Here is a 25,553-nt window from a genome sequence, read left to right on the forward strand (position 1 = left end):
GGAGGAGGGTCAGAGAGAAAGGGAGACACAGAATCTGAAACAGGCTCCAGGCTCTGAGCTGTCAGCACAGAGCCCGACGCGGGGCTCGAACTTATGGACCGCGAGATCATGACCTGGGCCAAAGTCGGCTGCTTAACCGACTAAGCCACCCAAGCGCCCCTCTACTAATTTTTAACAGATTAAAAACCAAATGTTTCTCTACCATAGGTAATGAACAGATTTAAGATAATTTTGAAACTGGGTGTCCAATGTACAGATTGTAAGAATAAAACCTATTCTTTAGGCAAGAAGTTGAAGCTCAACACATATTGTGAAATGTTGGAATTTATGAAACATGTGATTATGTCAGACATGCTAAAAGCTTTATTTGGCAGACACAAGGTGAAGTAATTACATGATGTACAAGTCTTCCCTCTAGGTCTGACTCAAATAATGACCTCCCAAATGATGCTGGTAGATAATATAACAAATACTGAAGGTAAGTGTAAGCTTTTAGAAATACCAGAGGTAATCTAGTAAAATAGATATATTAATTTGTTCTGAGAAGAGTGAAATAAGAGCTACTTAAAATACTTTGTTAAACCCTATAATTAACTAATTTTACCTTCTTAACAGAAAGTAAAAATCTACTTTATTGGCACCAGGTTTATTTGAGACACAGATATTTCATGTTGTACAAATTATCAGAATAATCAATTCTCAAACAGCATGGAGAAAAATAAACTACCAATAAAGACAAAGAATCAAACTGACAACCTATAAACCCAATCCTCAGTGAAAAAAATAACATGTATGAAATATTAGGATACTAGTTTTATAAATATTGAAGTTTAAATGGAATCAGAATGAATTGCACTGGTAACCTATATTTTTGGCTATGTTAACCTCAAAGTCATATATATAAATAGCCCCTATATGAATTACATCTGACCACAAAAATTTATTTAAAAAATAAATATTGGTAAGTATCTGCAGAATCTTACTTAAGCTTCAAAGAACATAATGACATATAATTTATATAAAACATGACTTGTGTTTTCCAATTCCATATTGTAGAGTAGTAATTTTAAAAAGACCATTAATACTACAACTAATGGATAATAGGTCTTCTTTTACCAGCATTAAAAAAAAAATTATCAAGACCAATGAAAGTTCGGGGCTTTACTCTACTTGAAAGCCAAAGGGTTAGCTGCCAATTTCATGAATGATGGTGGAAGATACAAGATCCCTGGGTTAGCAACAGAGGATTTTATTACTTATGGCACAGAAGACAACAGGGTCATGATACTCACATTTGTCTCTCTTGCTCTGCCTGTTCCATACAACTGAAGCACAGTTGTTCAGCTGGATGCTATACTTACTGAAACTTTGCATTAGGCTAAGTGAGTATGCTATTACTAGTCACACCATTTTATCAAGGATGATAATGAAAAAGGTGATGATCTGTAGACAACAAGGAGCACATAGGTCACTGTGGGGTAAGCCCTAGGTAGCTCAGTGGGTTAAGCATCAGCCTTCAGCTCAAGTCATGATCTCGCAGTCTGTGAGTTCAAGCCCTGCACCAGGCTCTGTTCTGACAGCTCAGAACCTGGAGCCTGCTTCCGATTGTGTGTCTCCCTCTCTCTTTGCCCCTCCCCTGCTCACGCTCTGTCTCTCTCTCTAAAATAAACATTTAAAAAAAAATTTTTTTTAATGTTTATTCGTTTTTGAGACAGAGAGAGACAGAGCATGAATGGGGGAAGGTCAGAGAGAGAGGGAGACACAGAATCCGAAACAGGCTCCAGGCTCTGAGCTGTCAGCACAGAGCCCGACGCGGGGCTCGAACTCACGGACCGCAAGATCATGACCTGAGCCGAAGTCAGACGCCCAACCAACTGAGCCACCCAGGTGCCCCTAAAATAAACATTTTTTTTAAAAGGAAACCCCACTGTGGGCCAGGTTTTGGTTCTGTACTAAATATTCATATTGATAATCTTATGAAATTTTTGCAATAACATCAAGTTGTACAATTGATTGAACTATCCCCAGAAGAGATGGTGGACATTAAGAAGAGAGCATATTTAGCTTAAGCTTACAGAATAAAAAGATCCTAGATGCCTGGTGCCAGAGCTCATAGTTGTAATCACAAATTACGAAAGTTGTAATCTTTTGTCATGAAGAAGTGACTTCCCATCTGGAACTCTGAGAGACAAGTGGTCAACTTTCTCCTTTAAAGTCTTAAAACTACCCAAACAGGTAATGATCCCTCATTGGGATACATGGGATTGGCACATTTTGCTAATGTATTTTAATAAATTGTACTGAGAAACATGTGCAAGAGAAATTTTATGTATTTCAGTAAAATATTACATAACATTTGCAAGGTTTATGTAGGACAGTGGTTATCAAAGTACAGTCCTAGCACCAGCAACATCAACTTGACCACACAACTTGTGACAGGTGCAAATTTCAGGCCCCATAACTACCAAACACAAATTCTGGAAATGTGTCCCTGCAAACTGTTTTATCAAGCCCTCTGGGTGTTTGTGATGCATGGTAATGTTGAAGAACCACTTCTGGGGAAAACCCTCCCTGGCTTCCAAATCAGGAAAACCAAAAACAGTAAGAATAGGGAGGGAAACATACATTGTGAAAACAGGGAAATTGAACTACTTCAGACAGAATTGTTACTTAGTCCTCTTCTAACAATTTGGCCACAAGAATATTCTGGTAAGCATACAGATTCCCAAGCTGGAGATTTTAATACTTTTTTTTTTTTCTGAAGACGGGAAAGGCCCCTAAAGAAATCCCTACATATCTGACATTGAAAATGGCCAGTACTCTCTCATTCACACCACAGGCAAGCCCATGAGTTAACAAATCTTGCATAGGATCATAGCAGTTCCAAGAAACCTTTTATGACTCACTCTAAAACATTTACAAGCCAAACCATCAGTGAAATGCAAATGATAAAAGCATTTTCAGACATGTAAGCTCTCCAAACACACTCTTTCTTAGAAAACTCCTGGAAGTTTTACTCCACTAAAACAAGGGAGTAGACCCAAACAAAGATAGACCTGGGATCCATCAAGCATAGCTCCCAAGAAGAGCACTGAAAATACATCCCATGAGTATATTTGTGTAGATCTGGCAAGTAACTATTCCAGATTGTTTCTCAGAGATGAAGGACTGTAGGTGGAATGCCTCAAAGGAAAACATGAGGCTGTTCATCTGATGGTTGTGAATATGTAAGAAGTGGCATTCAAAGAGGTTTTTAGTACTGTTGAATAATTGGGCAAGGCTTAATGAACTAGGGATGGAAAAAAAAATGCCATAAAAAAAGCAGCTGTAAACAGAAGAAATGTCATTATAATAATTACATGTCTTTTTAGGGAAGAAAAATTATGGAGCTGTAATAAAGTAAATAATCCTGATTCAGTCAAATCAAGCCTTCAAATCCAAAGATTAGAGAATGTAAGTCAGCAAAAATGGAACCAAGAGAAATCTGTGTGTTTGTGCAGGCACATGTATACACAAAAGTGTTTAAGTAAATGTTATAAATAATGGACAATCAAATATGAATAAATTTATTAGTCTAAAAATTACTAAGGACTTGCAAAGGCATATTATCTAAACATATGGCAATAAATGCCAAAAAAACTAAAAGGATGGAAAACATGTTTTAGCATAAAACTTGCAAGATTACTTTCATAATTTATATAATTATTTGAATTATTATCATTTACTTTGATAAAAATAAAATTTATAATTAAAATAAGGGGTAATAGGGGCCAGATTACTCACTGGCCTAAAACAATAAAAAATGGGCAAAATATATAACAGCGCTTAAAATATCAGACAGTGAAAAACAGTAATATTTGAGAGACAGGAAATTAATAAAGCAAACCCTTAAAATGCTCCATCCTACTTCCCAGTAGAAATTTCAAGGTGAAGGGAGGGAACACCCATGTAGAGCCTGCTGGACACCCTAAGGTTGACACAGAGTTGAGAAAACAAGGAATCCAGTGAACCTAGAGCTTGTAAGACACAGGAAAAAGAGAAGAGAGCTGCACAGAGAGAGGAGTCTGGATTTATGCAGTAGTCAAATATTCAGCTGAGTACTAATCCAGGAATACATGTAATGAAATTAGTCAAGACTAGAAAAAAAAAAATTTAGGCCCTGAAAGGACTAGAGAAAAGAGTGTCCGTAGTTGACACGGGGCTAAGAATGATTCCAGTACCTAATAGCCAGAGTGTAAAAGTCATAAATCAATGGGCAATGATTAGATTATAAACTGTCTTCCCAAAATAGCAGGAAGGAGGTAATTTAACCCTAGAATTCTATGCAAATGTAGCTTTGGTTCTACCTAACAAAGTTTATTTTTTTTCACTTGAAAAAAATTTAATGTTTATTTTTGAGAGACAGAGCGAGAGTGGGGGAGGGGCAGAGAGAGAGGGAGACACAGAACCCAAAGCAGGCTCCACGCTCTGAGCTGTCAGCACAGAGCCCCATGCAGGGCTTGAACTCAAAAATGGTGATATCACATCCTGAGCCAAAGTTGGGATACTTAACCAAGTGAGCAACCAAGGCGCCCCTTTAACTATCAAAGTTTAAAGGTCAGACCAAGCATATCAAAATGTTTCCACGTAATCTGATCTTATCCTATGAGAAAAGTTCTGTAATAATAATTTAAAAGCTCCACCATGCAATACGTAAATACACAATGCCTGACATCCAAATGAAAATTACCAGGCACACAGAGATGCAAGAAAATACAACATATTAACACTGATCCAGAAATGACACCATACTGAAGGTGGAGTAGTGGATAAGGATACTAAAATATGTATCATGATAATATTCCATATGGTCAAGAAACTAAATAAAATACTGACTATGATAAGTAGAGAAATACAAGACATTAAAAAGACCAAAAAATCACACTTGTAGAGATAAAACCTAAAAAATACGCTCGATAAGATTAACAGATTAGACATAGAGTCATTTGAATTTTTAATTTTAAAAATAAAAATGTAGCAAACTCTTGCCAAGTCATTCTATCTGTAATAGCAAAAATATTTTAAAAATTCTATGCTACATAAGAAAAAGTTACAAAATGAAAAAAAAACAGTGTAAATTCAAAATGAAGGCACAATTCTGTACTATGAGAAAATCTTTTATAATGGGACACATGCAGGAAAACTAAACAGCTGCTCTTTATTAAAGAGATAATTTTCCATAGTTAAATCACTCTGTGGTTGCCACCTTACAAAGCAGACTTTAAAAAATTATCTTATACTGCACTTAATGGCAGGTATATTGGAACTGAGGGAAAAATAAAGACAAGAACAAGGAGGACTGTGAATCTCAGAACCATATGTACACTTTTATATGTATACTTTTATAGGAAAATGGGAAAATCAAGTTAATGTAATCATACAGGGGCACATGGGTGGCTCAGTCAGTTAAGCAACTAGCTCTTGATCTTGGCTTAGGTCATGATCTCATGATTTGTGAGACTGAGCCCTGCATAGGGCTCTGCAATGATGGCATGGGATTTGTTTGGGATTCTTTTTCTCTCCCTCTCTCTCTGCCCCTCCGCCACTTGCTCAACTCTGTTCTCTCTTCTCCTACAAAATAAAATAGTGTGTGTGTGTGTGTGTGTGTGTGTGTGTATAAAATGCATACAGATATTAAAATTATTAATAGTCATATAGGAAATAATAGTAAATGACAAAAATGGGCTTGGTAGCATGCTAGAAATTTTATTTTATTTGCCCAATTAACAAAACCCACTGGGCAACTCTTCAATATTTATCATTTTGTAGAATGCATGCTATGCTCCATCAATGAAGAAATATACCAGTTGCTGCAAAGGTTGATATGAATGGTATTTAAAATTTTTTTTTAACATTTATTTCTGAGAGACAAAAAGATACAGAGCATGAGTGGGATAAGGGCAGAGAGAGAGGGAGACAGAATCTGAAGCAGGCTCCAGGCTCTGAGCTGTCAGCACAGAGCCTGATGTGGGGCTCGAACCCATGAACCGCGGGATCATGACTCAAACCAAAGTCAGATGCCCAAGTGACTGAGCCACCCAGGTGCCCCTGAATGATATTTTTGACAACAGTTAAGGATCCTTAAAAATCCACTACTTCCATATGATTCAGCTTCAAATAAGCTGTACTAAAGATTGAAAATGAATGAAAAAATATTTTGAGTATACATTTTGTGCCAACCCCTGCATAGCACATAGGCAGGATGGACCTGAAGGAGCACAGCAAAGGCTTTGCAAACTGAACTGACACTGAAACCATGACCTACATAAAATGATAAAGAATTTGCACTCTGAACTTAGTCAAGTTGATTGTATTCAAAAATATAAAATACATTTGTCGTACAACTTTAATAGCATTCAAAATCTTCCACTTCAATATTGAAAATGTATCAGATACAATTCTAAATTACCCCAAAACAAAGAAACATAAAATATGATCAACCCTCAGGGTAATATATAACTGACAAATGTCAATCTCATGATGTCGCAGGTGGAATTTTCAGAAAAAAAAAAAAGCTTTAACACAGCTACTATTAACTGTGGTCAATGAGGTAAAGATAAACAAATCTAAATGAGTGGAAAATGAGCATATTATAAAGATATACAAGCAGTAAGAGCCAACTGGAAATTTTGGAACTAAATATTACAATATCTTACATCTTAAAAATTATGAATGGGGGGGCACCTTGCTGGCGTAGTCAATTAAGTGTCTGACTCTTAATTTCAGCTCAGGTCATGATCTCACAGTTTGTGAGATTGAGCCCCATGCTGATTTCTGCAGTCAGCGCAGAGCCTGTTTGGAATTCTCTCTTCTCTCTCTCTGCCCCTCCCATGCATTCTCTCTCTCTCTCTTTCTCTCAAAATAAACTTTTAAAAATAAATAAAAATTATGAATTGGGCCAAAGAGCACAATGACAAAGGAAAGATTCAGCAAATCTGAAGGTAGATAAAGAGAAATTCAATTATGAAAAAAAAAAAAAAGAATGAAAAAATGTTAAAAGAATGAACAGAGCCTCAGACAAACAGGGATAATACCAACAGTTTTGACATTTATGCCACTGGTGTCCCAGAAGGAGAATTTACAGATTCAAGAAGCTTGTGAATCAATCTTGTAAATCCTGCACAGGGTCTGTAGAATGAAAAGTACAAGCCCTGATTAAAAAAAAAAAAAAATCAAAGAAGACCTAAATAAATGGAGAAACATATAATATCCATGCTTTGGAATGCCAGGCATTTTTAAGATGTCAGTTCTTGACAAAATGATGTAGAGATTCAATGTAAGCCTTATTAATATCCCAGTAAGATTTTTGGGTATATATTTACAGGCTTACCTTAAAATTTATGGGGAAACACAAAGGAATTAGAATGGCTAAAACAGTATTGGAAAAGCAGCAACCAATTGGAAGAACCACACTACCCATTTTTAATAATTGGTCAATATCTACAGCAATCAAAACAGCATGGAATATCAAAGAGATACACACATATAAATCGATGGGACTTGAAATAAGGAACTTGGAAATAGTTCCCCACACAAATATGACTAGCTGATTGTTGACCAAAGTTACAATATTAATATAAAATGATGGTGGAAAAAATGTATAACAGTGACCATAATCATCCATCTAACCCTCACATTCCGTGCAAAAATTAACTCAAATGGATCATAGATATACATGTAAAATGGCAAGGTATAAAATTTTTAGAAGAAAACATAGGGGAAAATCTTTGGGACCTGGAGTTAGGTAACAAGTTTTTAGACATGACACCAAAGGTACTATCCATAAAAGACAATAGCTGAAGTATTTGGATTCATAAAAATTGGAATTCTGGGGGCACCTAGGTGGCTCAGTCGGTTAAGTGTCCAACTCTTGATTTTGGTTTAGGTCATGATCTCACAATTTATAGGGTTGAGCCCATGTCACGGAGCCTGCTTGGGATTCTCTCTGCCTGTCTGCCCCTTGCCCACTCACTTGTGCACACTCTCTCTTCCTCAAAATAAATAAACATAAATAATTAAAAATAAATAAATAAATAAAAATAGGTAAAAGGCTTATACTCACAATCCACAAAAGAAAGACTGCAAATGATAAGTACCTGAAAAGACATGCAGCATCCCTAGTCATAGGGAAACACAAATTAAAAACACAAAATACCACTGCATATCTACTGAAATAGTTTAAAAATATTTACATCTATATTTGTTATATATTATACCAATATAATAACATTCTTAGGCATTTATATGGGGAAAACTCACGTCTACATTAAAAACCTTTGTCACGGAAGCTTTATAATCACCACAAACGTGAAAGCACCTTTGAACACTTGACACGTTAAATGGCTCTACATAGCTCGATGGAATACTACTCAGCAATAAAAGTAATGAAGTATCAAAGTATTCAGACATTTTGGCTGGATCTTAAGAAAATTGTTTAGTTGGAAATGCCAATCTCTGATGTTTACATATGGTACCATTCCATTTATATGAAATTTGTGAGGTAAATAAGTTATAGAGATGGAGAACAGATAGGTGGCTGCCAGAAGTTGGGGGGAGGGAGAATGGGTGTGTCCTTTATGACCAGCTTGAGAGAAGTGCTTTGTGGTATCAGAGCATTTTTGTACCTTGACTGCAATGATGTGTATATAATTCTATACAAGGGATAAAATGTCATAGAATTGTATATAAAAACATACAAAAAATGAGTGCATGTAGAAAGAGTGACATCTTAGGAAGGTCTACAGGATGGTTTATTGTATTGTTCCAGTAAATTTCCTGTGTTTGGTAACGCGCTACAATTATGTTGAAGGAAGCAGGGTGATAGGTACATGGTACCTCTTTGGAGTGTTTGCGCAACTTCTTGTGAGTTTATATTTATATCAAAACTAAAAGATTTTTTAGGTGCGCCTGGGTGGCTGATTCTTGATTTCGGCTCAGGTCATGATCTCATGGTCTGTGGGTTTGAGCCCCAAGTTGGGCTCTATGCTGACAGCATGGAGCCTGTTTGAGATTCTCTCCCTCTCTCTGTGCCCCTCCCCTGCTCTCTCTCACAAAAATAAATCATTAAACTTAAAAAAAAAAAAACCTAAAATTTCTTAAGAAGCTCAGCATATCTAAAATAATATATATAAAAAAATTCCTACCCAGACATATGAAACTACTGATAAAGGTAAAGAAAATAGTTACTAAAAATGTATGAAATTTTATTTGTGAGTAACTAAGTTGGGTGCTTTTACCTGTATCTTACTCACCTCACAATTACTATTACTTTAGGTACTATGATCTCCATTTTTTTAAAATAGAGCAGTGACTCAGTGTACAAATATGTTAAGTGGCAGTAAGAAATCTAGTCCAGTTTGACTATTTTGAAGCCCGATCATTTTGTTTATACACCCAAATATTTGTAATGCACTTTTCTAATTAATCAAGTGTACGTACTGAGTATAAGCATATCTCTTACTGTTTAAGTATAAAATCAGAGGAATATAATAATGTATTACTGATTTCTAGGCCACATCATTTCAACTATTATAATGGAGGAAATTATCATGTTAAAGTTGATTTGCATCAATTAAGGGACATTAGGTAACAAAAAAAAGTAATTGACTCAGGATAATGGAAACAAAACAAGAATTTATTGAAGTGGTTAGTGGGGGTGCTTAGCATATTAAACTAATAGTTAAAACAGCCAGGTCTTCTAAAAAGGAGGAATTGAAGTGTGTCCAGTCTTAGAGGCTCATAGACCTTGAGTTGCAGACAAAGGATAACTCCCCACCAATTGCCCCAGTCTCCAGCTCCTCTATTTTAATTTTCCAAGCTATCAGTACAACCCAGACTGATGATTATTCCCAGGGTGAATCATGGAAGCCAAGTAGCGAAGTAAGGACTTCACTTCATTAGTCTGACTTACTTGCCCATATATTTGTGGCCAGAAAGTAGAGCTTCTTATCAAAGGAAGCAGGAAAAAGAATTACACAGATGAAAGCAAAAGCAACTATAATCCACCCCTTCTATGACACAAGGGTACACACACACTTCTTTTATGTACATATCCATAGGGGCAATAGACATAAAAATAGTTTCAAGATATATATATGATATATACACATATATTGAAGAGATGTGTATATATATGATATATATATGCATATAAACACATACGTATCTATATATACACACACACACCTGGATATACTGTATATAGGTATATAGGTGGGATATAGGTGTCCCAAATGCCATAGGTCAGTTTTAAGCTTTAGTAATACCAGAAATGCAAAAGCTACAAATTATAAACACCACCATCTGAAAGTTGAACTATTTTAATTTCCCTTATATAGCTTTGTGAACTGTAATGCTTTAAAAACATTTTTTTGTGTGTATCTGTCCCTCTGACTGAAGATGGCAGATGACAAAGAAAAATTACAATTTATCTTTGAAAATGTATAATTACAGTGTTAAGTGACATGCAAATAATTCAACATGCAAATTATATTGTTCAAAAATTGGTAGCCTTTAGGTTTCTAAAATGATTAAGCTTGAAAGTGTGCTATGACTTTTGGGACACCCTTGGGTACATATACTTGATCGTCTCTGATGTTTGTCATACGTTCCATCCTTCCTACTTTGACCGTGTAAGAAGTGTGTGTGCACCTACACGTGCACGAGCTCATGAAAGCCAAGGAGTGGGTTTTCTTTACTTTTGGTTTCATCTGTACACTAGCTTTTCCTGTCTCAATGATAAGAATGGCTCCCCAGGCAAATAACTGTGTGGGTGAGCATGTTAGAGAAATGTAGGGGAAAGGTATATGTGTGTTTAAAGAAAAAGATATCGAAAAATAAGTCAAGTTGTTAACAAAGACTATGTTGGTGGGAATGTGTGGGTGAAAAGGTATGGATGACAATCTGTACCATCTGTATCCGTCAGTGTTCATGCTCTGCTACACGTATTCTGGATAGAAGGTATGGAGGAGGGGAATACATTTGGTGGGTTGAAGAGTGACAGCTGGGCTGGAGAATAAGACTACAAGCCAGGTGGTCAACCTTCCACTAAATGAAAGGGACCTGAGAAGCTACAAGTAGAACTGAGACTGGGAAAGAAATTGACATATCCTTTTAAACCTTCTGTCAAGTTAGCAATCTCCTCCCTGGAGTCCTGCCAAGTCCTCATCAACCTTCTGTTGCACCGGTGAAAAGTCTAGGTATGAGAAATGTGCTTTCCACAGTACTAAGATCTCTCTAGGGATATCGCCCTCTTCTCCACAAGGCAACCTTGCAGATGTCTGCAATGGCATCGAACTCCTGGAGGGGTGAGGTGGGCTGGCAGAGGCAGGAAAGTTGTCTTGCAAATCTCCTGAGTGCACAGTATTCCTGGTGTTCCTCGGGCTCCTCACAGGTCCATGTGGATATTTTCTCCAGACACGGGCACCACATTTTACCACGGTAACTTGGGAGCAGCTGCAAAGGATCAGGGACATCCATCTACAGCCAGCCCTCCCTGCTATGGGGCTCACGAGAACTTTTGTGCTCCCATCAGACTGTAGGAAGGTACTGGATACCATCACTTGAAATCTTTGGGCCATGGGTCTGTGTTGCTGTGAGAAAACCAAAACAGAGAAGAGGGTCCCTTCAGTGAGGAAGGCAGCTTTTCTTATTTTAGTGATAAGTCCTCAGTCACTCTACATTATTCAGAAAATTTGGGGCCATTCCCGGGCTACAGTCTAACTGATTTCTGGAGCATGGAAAATGAACCCTTCCTTCATCCCATTAACTAAAAAGACATACACCCATTCGTTGTAGTGTGAAGCTGGCTTTGCAATGTCTTTGTAGTTTCATCTATGTTTAACCCCTCTATAGATCCCTTAGAACAAGGCACTTGATGCTGTAACAAAAATAAAGAATAAGATGTGGGGACTGTGCACTTTCATAAAAGAATATGAGGATCCTCCAGGAAGCAACACATTAAAAGCTTCCAGAAAGGATCCTTGGCAGAAGGGTACCCTCGATCCCTCTCCTCCTCCAGTTGCATCTGACACTTGAGAGAAAGCAACCAGAACTACAGGCAAATAGTATATACCAAAGGGGATAAAACAACAACAACAACAACAACAACAAAACAAAAAAAGGATTCCATTGGTTGTTTCTCTCAAGTGGTTGTAACTCCCAAGCAGATTCCTCAGGGTATGCAACTCACAATATGACATCTGAGATCTCACTCACACCTAGGAAGACTGGCCTGTGTACCAACCCTTCCTCCAGGAGACAATGTTTGTCCCTGCTAAGCCCTGTGCCTCTTGAAAGGGAGGCAGGACCAGGAATATATTTAGGGTGGATGTGACTCCCAAGACATTTGGTTTACCTAGGAATGATGGGCCCAGGCTTGTCTGCCCTACTGAACTACCAGACTGGTCTGTCTTTACTCCTGTCTCCTCAAAGGGCATAAAAAGGAAGCATCCTCACTAATTAATTCCACTTTCAAGTCTATATTCTTCTGAAGGAAATTCATCATCACAGTTACTGGAGAACCTCAGGAGGCATCTCTGTTGGCTGCCACCTTTTCTCAGAACCCTGAATCCCAAATACCCTTGAGGTGCTCTCTTACCCCAAGGGTCCTCACCTCTTCTATAATTTGGCCCCTAGAAGTTGCCACCTTCCAGTGAGTCTTTTTTTTCTCAACTGTAATGGTGGCGATGATATACTGGTGTTCACTGTTCTTTCGTTGGCTCAAGAACATCTTGCTGTTCCACAAGGTGTGACCTTCCTTCTTCTTCCTCCTTCTTGGGAGAGGAGTGGGTAAAAGTGAAAATGGTTCTCTGCTCCTATGGGTGGTGTGTGATAGTGGTGAGGGTGGGGGTGGGTGTAAATAAACAACAGTGGGTATTAGGGCTGTTTAGAGAAAATGAAGCCCCCTCAGTAGAGTATGGCCTACTCTACTTCCTCTCTTTTAGGGGCTGAAAAGTAATCTGTTTATTTGCGTGAAGATTTCATGCCAAAACGCTTTCCTTTCTGGCATTGGTACATTATCTTCCTGACTTTATTCCTCTTCCTCTTCTTCTCTATCCTGCTCTTCTTGCTCTTCAGCCAAGTCAAGGTAAGATGGAAAGTACGGCAGCTAAAGCCCTCACTGATCCCATGCTGCACGTGCTGCTGGAGGACCTCTAAGGTGGGGAAGACCCGGCAGCAGCCCATGCACCTGACACCACTATCCTGGGACACCAGCCATTCGGGCGTCTTGGCCCTGGAACACTCATCTACAGCTGGAGGTTCTGCTGGACTCTCAACCTCCTCCTGTTCCTCTTGGTCTTTGTTGTTCCAGCTGGACTCACTGTCAGTCAGGAGTTCCTTCGTACCCACATAAGAGAGGGTGGCTTCTGTAGGGCTCTTTTCAATAAAGGTCATTTTTTGTATTCTTGTCTTCGAGGGAGGCTCCAGTCCTTCCTCTGTGTCACATAAGGCAGCCACTCCCCTTTTCATCTGGACACACATATAGTAAATTGTCATGAGCTTTTCCTCTTTCATGTCTTCTGAGGTAAAAGAGGACTTAGTATCACTGACAAAATGGAATGGGAAGGAGACGTGTGGAAAGGGGGAGGAAGTCTCCAACTGGTATCCAAGACAAGAAACATCTTGATGTAATTGATGGATTCCTAGGAAAGAAAATTCCAAACATAAAACAAGTAGAATAAGTATGTGATGTCTGGAAGACTTAATATGGCCAGGAGAATATTCCTATGCGGAAATGTGAAGCAGAAGCATATGTACATGTTACACTGCAGAATTCTGGGAGTGGTATGTTTTACTTGAGGTGCACCTGGTATAACTGGGGAAATGAGGGTGTGGTGTGTCTAGTGGAGTTGTATGTGTGTCTGGGGACATCTCTGGTGAGTGTTTTCGATACTGGTAAAAGGCGATGGCAGATGAATGTGCGCATGTGCGTTAAATGTGAACAAGTGCAGGAGCGCTGCCTATTCTTGCTGCGAGTCGATATGACATCGAGTGTTAGCAGAAGTGACCTGAGCTCTCAGAATGTGTGGCTCCATGAGGGGCCGAAGTCTTTGTGGGTCAAGTGGCATATAGATTAGAAAGGCAGTATATGAAAGTGCATTCCCTCCAGGGTCTATGAATTTTCTGCAGTTTGGCTTAGCATGAGGGAGTTGAAACAAGTTATCTGTGTGAGGCAACATAAATTGCTTACGGGATTAGTGTGTAAGTGGGTGAGTCGGAATGAAGGTACCGGGGCATACCTACACCATGTTACTAGAACACAGGAAGGTTAATGAGGAATGAAGGCAGGTAAGTTTGGTAGAAAAAGTAAAAGGAAGGAGAAATGGCACCATACCTGGTAGGAAGGAATACAGATGAGTGAGTGTGTGTGAGTATATGAATTCATGCTCCTCTGAGGGGGAAGGTTCTGATGAACTGCCCACACCGGCAATGTGCTCTACATGACCCATCCCAGTGTTCATATGAGGAGCTGTGTCTTATCTTTGAAGGGACACTGACTCTCTCTGTTCCTCTGCAGAGGCTTCAGCCCAATGCCTCCGCCCTGAAACCCTTTTCTGCTTTTGAGGGGAGACTACATAAGTAGGGCTTGGGCCAAGTAGCTCAGTTTTACCTCCTCTCCATACTCAGACCCCACCTGTTTGTTTTTCTTACCACACTCATCAACAGGAACGAGCTTGCATACAGAGGAAACACAGGAAAAGTATTCTGAGACAGAGGACTTTTCTTCTGCTGCCTGATTGCAGGCAGGGACCACTACACATGACTCAGCAGGAGGGACATCCTCTTCACCTTTCATGACTTCTGGAGAATGGAATAAACACGAAGAAACACACAAAAAACCCAAAACATTGAGGTGGCATTTTATGGAGTCATAAAAACAAACAAAACCAAACAAAACATTGAGATGTGGCATTTTCCAGAGTTTGTCAATTCAAAAGACACACATTGAGTGGACATTAGAAGCCACACATTATTACCAAACGTGAGACTTGCTCTCATTAAAATGAAGGTGACTTTCTCATTTGAAACCCAAAAACTCTAAGGTGCGTTGGCCTTTGAAAACTCCACTTACTCTAAGATAGAAGTAAATAATAATTATTAAAATTGTGTTTATGGTGGACGCCCATGATATTTAGTACCTCGTTATGTGATATTTCTGGAGATGTGTAGAGAATACTGAACACTTAGAAAGAACCATTCCTGGAAAACAGTATGCAGTCACTTAAGATGGATATTAATAGCTTGATTTTCCTCATGGGAAATTGTGTAATTAGGGAATGTGGGGTACAAGTTGTATGAAGACCTCTGCATCTACATCTACTTACATATGGATATATATCTATCTATACACACATTTAGTGAGGATAGATAGATGATGGATGGATGGATGGATGGATGGAGAGAGAGAGACAGAGAGAGGGAGGGAGGGAGACAGAGAGAAACATAGATACAAAGATATGTATATATACAGATAAAATCGATTTTCAAGATTCCCTCGGAACTCTGGTGCTGGAGATGGTCAAATTAAGACTTCACAGACTCCTCTTCTGGAAATGTATTTCTACATTTCTCTTAGATTTTTAATCTTCCCATTCAGATCCATTAAGGGCTTCTTCCAAAGAAGACAGGGATGCTGAAATGGTATATTCTGCCTAACAATTATAAACAGAGACCCTGGGCAGTCCTTGAGAGAAGAGGTCATCTATGGACATTGCTGAGCAAAGGAGCTCAATTCTAATTTTTGACTAACACGCTGCCTCACCACCATGCCTGAATCCCCCTCAGCCCCTCCTCTCCCCCATCACATACCACTGTGAATGGGCCAGTCTGGAGAAGGGACACCGAAGATCTGTTCTGAGCCTGAAACCTTTGCCATCTGGTTGTGGAACTGGACCAACCTAGAGGGTCCAGAATGTGAAGAGTCTTCTTCACCTGATTTTAAGACCTCTGGGGAAGAGAAGGAAAATCAGATATTTTTTTGCCTCCACTAAACATTCAAGAAATACCACATAGAATCACACACATGGCACTTATCTTCATGAAGATTATAGTCTAGTTTCTGTTCAAAGTCCTAAAATCAAGGTATATAAAAATATTTGTTGGAATGAAGTATCTGATGAACTATGAGTGCCCTATGTTGTTTTCTGGAGTGTATCCAAGCTCAAATTCTTTCCAGGTACATGATAAGGTAAAGGTCTCAGTTTGACAGTTGTGGTTTATGATATATAAGCCCTGCTGCTTCATGGTAGGTTTAGAATTTACAGGAAAGAATTGACTGACTTCCACTGCTGGTCCTTATCCTCCCCTTCCAGGTTATCTACTCTTGTGGAACCTCACATGAGGGCCCTGCTGAACAGGTATGCAATGCAGGACCTGGAGACTCCAGTAGGAACCCCAAGGTGGACTTCAGACCACACCTCTCAACAATGGACACAGCTCCCCTGTCAACAGCTACTGACTGCTAAATGGTTCAGCCCTCATTTGGCCCTGTCACTGGTGTCACTTTTCTCACATGCCCCACACATTGTTCTGATCAATTTTTGCTCCTATACTTACCAAACTCATACCCTACCTTTAAATCTTCCCAATCTACAGGTAAATTCTATGTTGTTGGTTATTTTCCTACTAAAATATGCATATTTCTTGGATCACCTCTATCTCTACCATGACTTTAAACACATCATGGAAATCGCCAGTTTGTTTTCCTTCCTCCTACATTTCCATGGACTTTCAGTAATAGGTGAATTTTTGTTCCTGATAAAGTAACTCAGGATTAAGTCTCTTATGTTTAAAAACTTCAGTTAAGCCTGGACCCCAATTTTTACTTCACAAAATACGTCTATTTTGTCTCTTGGATGACTGGTAGGTCATGTTGGTGTAAGGATGAGACAAGTCAGTGGAGGTGGTATATCTTTCAGAGAGTTCGTATGTGTACCAGGTTTGATGAGTACAGTCTGATGTGTGCATGTGTCTGTCAGGTTTCTTCAATAATTTTATGTAGACAGTGTAGGGGTGACACGGACATTGAATGTGAAGGTGGCATTGAGTATGATGTGTTGGGTGATATGCAGCATAATTCTGTATAGGTACAGCCAGTACATCTTCCCTGTATCATGAGTGATATTTGTGTCATATACTATTGGAGTTCAAGTAGTTACATAATATCTGTTGGTTTATGACAGACTATATGAACCTGGGTGATTCTGTGAGATCTGGTGACACTGAGAAAGTGTTGGAAGACTAACCATGTGAAGGATACATGGGAGACCTCATATGAGCTCCCAGATTGTGGAATTGCATGAGGAACCCAAGGGACTAGGAACAGAAAAGTTTTAGAAGATGGTATATGATTGTGTTGGCTTCATGCATTACTGTGCAATACGAAGTTCTACAAGAGTGAGATTATCTGTGTGAGCTAGAGATTACAGTATCTAAGGAATGAGGTTAGAGAAAGCAAACGTGAAGAATACAAATGCTGCAAAATGAGCATTTGTATCCTCCTTACTATGTGAGGATCTGAGCTTATGAGAGTGTCCGGGAGTGTAAACAATTGGGAGCAGAGAATGGGGAATGAAAGGAAGAGTGTTAATACGTGTAAATGTGAGGGCACACAGTGATGAGTCTAGTTGTGGGTGTGATGGAATAAAGATTCCTGTGTGTTTACGGGGGTAGGAGGTTGTTAGAGATAAAATTTAAGGATTCTTTTCAAATCTCTGTCCCATCTTCACCCATTAGAGGACATATGCTAAGGAGTTTAGTCCTCTCAAAGAAAAAAAGGAAAATCTAGTGGTTCCTCCTTAGATACTCTCTCTGGTCCTTGCTGGCCCATTTCACATTGGTTGTCAGAACTCTGCCCACATTATGACCAACCGAGTTCATCTTCCCAGGTTCAGACTGAGTTTATCTTGCCATTTCTCAGAGATGTCTGACATTTCCTTAGCCTCCATCTTTGCAAACACAGTTCTGTTTTGATATCCTTGCACTTTGGGCTATTTGTCCTTTTTGAGATTTCCCTCGAATCTCTCAGTTTTATTTTATATGGCTGCAAATGAGTATCCCCCAAGGGGGAAGACACCTTGCATTCTCACTGCAGTCCAGACATAGACTTGGATCAGCTGATACCAGTTTGTAGACAGCAAACGCCGTGCTTACTTTCTCTGCCACTCCCTACCTCCAGTCCAGACATCTCTACTTACGAGTATTCTTATTGTCAGAGACAGAGAATGAACAGTTTGAGAAAATGACATTGTTTTCTTTGTGCCTGGGAATAGGACCAATCAGTGTAGTTTCCTTTTGCTTGTTTAAGATTTCTGTTAAAGTGCATACAAATTAAAGAGATATATCCAATCATTCATACACTCAGTTCATTTGGGTTTCTAACTCAGACATACGTGTGCCACGTATGGAGAATACTGCATGGAGAATAGTCTTTTTTCTGGCCAAAGCTCCAGAATATAAGTACTCAAAATTTTTTTTAAAAATGTTCCCAACTGTTGATGGTCAGGTAGATATATGTATATTGTCTTCATGGAGACCCCTACAGTGTGTCCGGGAACTGTGCTATGACAGAGTGTAGTCAATATATTTAAATATTTGTTTACTTGACTCTACATCTGCCATTGCGTGTAATACATTTTCATTTTCGTTGTTGACCTATTCACATGTCTTTGCATGTAACACATTTTCATTTTAGTGGTTACAGGCTGAATAATACCTTAGCCAAAGATGCCCATAACCTATCCCCAGAACCTGTAATGTTACCTTATAAGGCCCAAGGGACTTGACAAATGTTATTAAATTAAGGACCTTGAAGTAGAAAGATTATTTTGGATTAGATGGGTGGATCTATATGACATATTTTAGACTTCTGACCTCTATAATAAGAGGATAAAGTGTTGTTGTCTTTAATCCACTAGATTTGTCATAATGTTATAGCATTTGATAGCTGATAACAAATATATTACCTTAAACTAAGCACTGCCATATTCACTGGGAGCTTTCAAAATGGGCAGGCTCTATTTACCCAATTTCCTTTCTTTTCTGAGGGCGAGCTGCTTATGTGAGTCAATGGTGCTGCCCACTCTGTGCAAAATACGCAGCTTCGAATACTTGAACTCCCCGTCATATTACATGTGACTATCATCTAATACTTCAGGTATACCCGTTTTGTTGACCATCTCTGAATTCATGATTACCAGTCTGGGTGTATTAATCATCAAGCCTATTTACATTCAATCACAGACTTACCAACTCCTCAGCTCACCTTTTGTTCCTGTGTTCCATTCCGTCTTTCTGAATAGATTCTGTGCTTGTAACTTTTTTATATTTTATTTTTTACACTTTTTACCTGAAGAATGTCTTTATTTCATCCTTATTCTTTATGATATGACTGTTCTTTTCCTTCAGCACATAGTTTTACACTGTCTTCCAGTGTTGACAATTGCTGCTGAGATGTACACTGCCTGACAAATCACCATTCTTTTGAAGTATTGTGTGCTTCTCTCTAGTTGCTTTAAGGTCTTTGTTATTGAGGTTGTGAATGTTTGTTTTAGTATACTCAGGTTTGGATTTATTTTTGCCTTTCCTGTGATAAGCTTCCTAATAACCTTTCCCGATTCTAAGGATTTGTATCTTCCATCATTTCTGAAAAAAATCTTGACCATTATCTCTTTATGTTGTCTTACTTTCTTCATATTACTCTTCATGAACCTCGGTTTGATATGTCATACTCTCACATTTTGTCCTCATTTATTGTAATCTCTCTCTCTCACACTTCCCATCTATTTATCTCTCTGATTTCTGTTTGTAGGTCATTCCTTGGCTATATCCTCTGGGTCACAAATTTTCTTTTCATTTGTGTCAAATGTGATGTTTAATTCATCCCACATTTTTTATAATTTCTAAAATGTTATTTCTCATTTCTAAAACTACCACTTTTTAAAAAAAACTTCTTTCTTGGTAGTGTTTTCAGTTTTTACATCTTTAATAGTTTTAAACATTATTTACCACCCCTAAAGCACTATTAAATTAAGTGAACTTTGAAGCTAAAACTTGGTGTTCACGGTGTTTGCAGAATCTACCTTGAAGGTATATATTTTGTAGTTTTCGATTGTGAGCTCAAGTTCAGCAATTCATTACCTATAGGACTCTTTAACATAGATAACTAATGATGCAGGGCTCTTTTATATTTTCTCTGGTCATGTATTACTAGAGTGCTACAAGCTATGGTTTAATTTTATATTAATTCTTAACTTGTAGGCTTAATGGACACCACAGCAATTGTGGATACTGTGTCTTTGATTCTGCTTCTTCCCTCAATAAATGATGTTTGTCTCAAAATGAATGCACTGAGTACCTTCCCAGCCCCTACGAGTGAAAAGTGTTTATATATAATGAATTCCTATTGAGGGTACAGAAACAGAGACCTAGACTCCCAAATAAGAGAGGAGGAGAATATGATAACTGGACCCAATGTGTACCTTTCCCCCAGTGGCTGAGCAGAGATGCTGAGCTGGACGTCTACAGGTCTATTCAGACTCCCACTGCCCTGATCTGCCTACACTTTAAATGCCCTTTCTTTCTCCTTACCAACATAAGGGTGATGGTGAAAGGAGGAGTTATAGGAGAAGTATTTCAATTCAGAGTGTCCATCTTTTGCCTCAGAGACCAGAGTACTGTCTTCCAAAGAGTACGCAGGTGGTGGATCATGTTTGTGTGACTTTGGGATTCCTAGAAAATGAAATCAAAGTCATAAAAATAGTTGGTTCCATTCTGTTCCCCTCCTACTGTCTTCTCCCTAACCTACTCTCCCCACTGCCAGCACCCTCCTGGGGAAATACTTATTTTGTCCTGAACAGTACTTCAGCATTCCATTCTTCTATCTGGATCTTGCTACTATGGCTCCTCATATCCATTCACCCTGGTTAGGATTTTTGGTACCATTTGCTTTCCTTTACATTTGATACTCTTTGAACCTCCACATTCAATATCCTAGAGATTTATAACCTCAAATGAAACAATTGATGCATTTTTATTTTTGAAGAACATAGTTTTTATTATTATACCAGTGTCTCTGTTTCCAAGTTAACCAAGCTCACTGCTCACTAATAGTTTAAGATTATGATCGTTCCTCTGGGGTGCCTTGGTGGCTCAGTCAGTTATGCATCCAACTTCGGCTTAGGTCATGATCTCACAGTTTGTGAGTTCGAGCCCTGCATCAGGTTCTGTGCTAACAGCTCAGAGCCTAGAGCCTACTTCTAATTCTGTGTTTCCCTCTCTCTCTGCCTCTCCCTGACTTGTGCTCTGTCTCTCTAAAATAAATAAACATTAAAAAAAAAAAAACGATGATCATCCCTTATGGATGTGTCTGCACATATTGTAGCAAACTGTTATGATGGATGCAATGTGATTTGTGTGTATAAGCTCCTAACATGTTGCTTAAGACAGGACTGATGCTTAATATATGATTGATTTGGTGTTTGTGAATCTGAATACGGGGTAAACTTTGCGTGAGAACAGTAGGTATGCTTCGTGTCTGTTTCAGTTCAGCTAATATCTATGTGTGTAGATTGCATGTCCCATGATTACATGTTTGAGTGTGTATATGCTGTTATGATTCAGATGTATAAGGTAATGATTAGGAATATTCTCTTTAAGACTCACCGCATTAGTTGATTTGTGAAATCTAAAGAAATAATGAAAGAACATTAGAAGGTGTAAAAATCAAAATTGTAAGAGAAAGAATATATGAGCTTTGAGACTATGTGAAGATCCAAATTAAATGGGGGTATAGAGGAGGATGTGGAAGGTTAAGTGTACAGTGGCATGTGACTGCATAAGAAAATAAAGGCATAAAAGACTCATGTCTAAGAGATTAAGATAAAATCTGAAAACTACCACCTAACAATTTAACTCAAGCATTCTCCAAACAGAAATATGTCAGATAGCAAAATGCATGTAATAGAATATTCAAACATCACTTTTTAGAATAGCCCCATATTAAAAACAACCCAAATACTCAGAAAAATATAATCAATAAATTATTTATATTCATAAAATATGTGTTTGTGTGTGTATATATACATATGTGTACATATATATATATATATGTGTGTGTGTGTGTGTATGTATCTGACACACAGAACATAAATTTCACAGATATGATGAGTTAAAGGAATCAGACACAAACTATAAATTGTGTACTACTATTTAAATGAAATAAAAAAAATAAATGACATAAAAAAAAACCAGGGATAACTAATCTAGGGTTCTAGAAGTCAGAGAAATTACCACTGTTTGTATGGTAGGGACAAAAATATGGCATAGAGAATTTAGACACATATGGAAGATTATAAAGAAATCAATGATGGGAATAAGGAGTGCAAAAAGTGTATATGGTGATAAGTGTGAGAACACGGGCTATAAAAATACATGAAAGGGATGGGTCTTAGACTGGATGTCTCTAAAGTCTACCTCAAGTCCAGATCTCAAGGATCCTACCTCTTTTGGTCCATTTCAAGCTTTGAGTAATTTCACACCTTCCTGATAACATATATGCTTTGCTGGCTCATACTGACATTCTCTTCCACATTTCTCTAGTAAAATTCTCATACCCAACACTCTCCCACCATTTCCTCAAATAAAACACCAGTCTCCACTGATCTTTTGGGGCTTATTCTAATCCTCTTAAGTATTTTTCTCTTCCAACTGATGGCTTCCACAGTTGATCATGGAAGAAGATGAAGACACATTGTGAGTCTGTTTCTGTACTAGGAAGCCTTGTATCAACTAATGGGCAGAATCACCCAGTTTATTGCTGGCCTCAGCCTAGATCCCAATTTATTCAATACACTCTCCTTACCAGCACCAGCAAACATGTTTTCTGAAGAGATGCAGCAGAAGTAATCTGAAGAGGAAGAATCTCCCCTTGCTATCTGGTCTTGAGTTGGGGTCATTCCCTTGTGTCCATGATGCAGAACTTTTAAATTCATATATGCTGAAAAATTACATGAAAATAATAGAGATGTAGTCCATGTTTGCTGTTTGTACATTTATCCATCCATTAAACAAACAAGAAGAGTCTACCATGTGACATGTTTTGTGAACAAACATGGACTCCATTTTCATGGATAGCAAAATATAGCTCATTTATTGTATTTATATCATGATTGGTTGGGTTTATATAAGGGCACTCTTTGTAAATGGAGCAGATACTGTAAGCTGTCTCCTTTCGACCTGGACATACTACTAAATTATATTTGTCAACTTCTCTTGTGGTAGTTCTGACCACGTGATTATGTTTTTCACAATAGAAATGAGTGGAAATGGCATGTGCCACTTCCAACCAGAATCATAAAGACCTCCTCTGTGTCTCTCTGAGCTCTTTCCTTTTCTAGCTGATGAGCATGTTGATAACCCAGGGTCTATTGGAAAACTGCATGTTAATGATAGCAAAGTTTCCATCAGCCCAGGAGGCTTGACCCACTCCTCCTTCATATACCCTGAATTATTAAATAAGTAAGAAATAGATGCGTTTGTGTATGAGTTACAAAGGCCAAAGTAGAGATGTAACGTGTTCTTGAGGGGCAAATAAATGGACCTAGTACATAGTACATAGTACATACTAAGCATATGTGATATTAGTATCTACATTTTCCTGGCTTATTTACATTCTACATGTGTGTATATGTGAACACATGGTTGTGAGTGCATATTTTACACCTTTCATAGTTTACACTTAATAACATCTCTCAACATGCACTCATTTTATTGTAGGTAGACATGACTCACTTTCTAGCCCTCTCTCCCCAGAAACCCCAAACATTGTTGGAAGTGCCAAGTTCTCTTCAGGAGTAACAACTGCCACTTGGAACTTTGGGGTTGGCTCTCAACTGTCCCCCACCCCCACTCCCTTGAACAATGGTTTTTCCTTATAGAAGTTACTTGTTTACTGTTAATCTCCATGGTAACCAGAATTATTTCAGTTTCCCATTTATTTTTTTTTCAAGAGAAAACCACAAACTTTCTCCTCAGTTCAACCATTACGGCTAAACAGTGGTATGTATGTGTATTCTGCCTTTTTCTTGCATTTCACATAGGAGCCCCACATTTACATTTTCATAGTCTGAAGGAAAACAATTCTTTTTTGCTTCTGAATAAATAAATTATGACTTTAAATTCTCATCCCTCTACAACCAGTTTTAAATGTTTTAATTTTTTTCTCACTTTTATGAGCCACATTTTCTTTTTCATTAACAGAAGAAAGGACTATTAGAAGACTCATAATAACATCATATACTTACCCAATGCCCTTAGGCAAAAATCAAATAAAGGAAAATACGATTTTTTAAGTAAAACTGTACTACTCAACCACCACGCCTGTGACACAGTGAGTGACATGGTATAAACAGTACAGATCTTAAGCTGCAGAGACAAGGACTTGGCCATTTGAACTTTCTCTTTACTCTCAGATGACGTGTGGCCTCAGAAAAACCAGCATATACACATCCCTCTCCTACCCATCCCTCCTCCTCTCCCTTGCCACAGCTAGGGATACTCTCTCCCTATTTTTTTAAGTTTATTTTGAGAGAGAGGGAGAGGGAGAGAATCCCAAGAAGCCCCAGCACTGAGCTCAATGTGGGGCTTTAACTCATGAACTGTGAGATCATGAAATGAGCCAAAATCAAGAGTTGGACACTTAACTGACTGAGCCACCCAGGTACCCTTCTCCTTTTTTTTTTTTTTTTTTAAGAGGCAATTCCATGGTATCCTATGCTCAGAGAAGATGCTTAACACATACCTCTTGACTTCTTGGAAGTTTCGGGAAAGTATGTACTTTCCAGATGTTTCCTTTTTTGTTTCTGCTTCATGGTTCACCTCTTCAGAGTGACTCAAATCAATACCTTTCTCCCTGAAACTCTGCTCTCAGAGAGTCAGTGGAAAATAACAGAGAATCAAATCAGTACATTCAAGAACAACAACTCACTTGAGAAGTTACCTCTCACTAAATCACTGTCTTGACCAGTGCTCAGAACACCATCAGGACTATTATGATGCAAGTCAGCATCAGAATTCTGTGACCTATGCGTTACATCAGTGCACCCCAGGGACACAGCTGGTACTCACAGGACAGAAGGAGTGCCATGACCCACTGACTAGAGCAATTGCTTTCCCCCCAGTGGAAACCCCATCAGTGACTTGAATTTGTGAACTTTGCACATGATATCAAAACTAGACATGACTTGGATCAAACAAAGAACATTCTTTTATGTATCTACAGTAACCGCATTACTAAATCTCCCCATGTAGAAGATATTAAAATCGTACCTGAGAGAACTAGGTCTGAATGGTAGAAAAGAGTTGACATTAGATCTTATTAGCAGTACCATTTAACTTATGTGAAATGGTTATATGTAAGGTATATGTTCGTATATACATATGCAGTTGAGGACATCTCATAATCCTATACAACCCTAAAATATATTGACATTCCCCACTCCTGGGAATAGTCTTAT

General features: G+C 38.4%; 1 protein-coding gene across 2 annotated transcripts; it reads right to left on the reverse strand.

Annotated features, from left to right (window-relative positions):
• Window positions 1-10,509: 10,509 nt before the first annotated feature.
• On the reverse strand, window positions 10,510-25,059 carry LOC131516740 (protein FAM170A-like). 2 transcript variants are annotated; one of them, XM_058738169.1, is made up of 7 exons: window positions 24,839-25,059; window positions 22,901-23,035; window positions 20,629-20,769; window positions 15,850-15,987; window positions 14,692-14,841; window positions 12,653-13,682; window positions 10,510-11,630 (listed from the first exon to the last, which is right to left on the reverse strand). In XM_058738169.1, exons 1-6 carry the CDS (start codon window positions 24,906-24,908, stop codon window positions 13,003-13,005), a joined length of 1,314 nt encoding a protein of 437 aa, XP_058594152.1. In that variant the 5' UTR covers window positions 24,909-25,059; the 3' UTR covers window positions 10,510-11,630; window positions 12,653-13,002. The 2 variants fall into 2 exon arrangements, with proteins under 2 accessions (XP_058594152.1, XP_058594163.1); XM_058738180.1 differs by lacking the exon at window positions 22,901-23,035.
• Between the last annotated feature and the right edge of the window lie 494 nt (window positions 25,060-25,553).

Source organism: Neofelis nebulosa, chromosome 1, assembly GCF_028018385.1.
Source record: "Neofelis nebulosa isolate mNeoNeb1 chromosome 1, mNeoNeb1.pri, whole genome shotgun sequence".
NCBI lineage: Eukaryota > Metazoa > Chordata > Mammalia > Carnivora > Felidae > Neofelis > Neofelis nebulosa.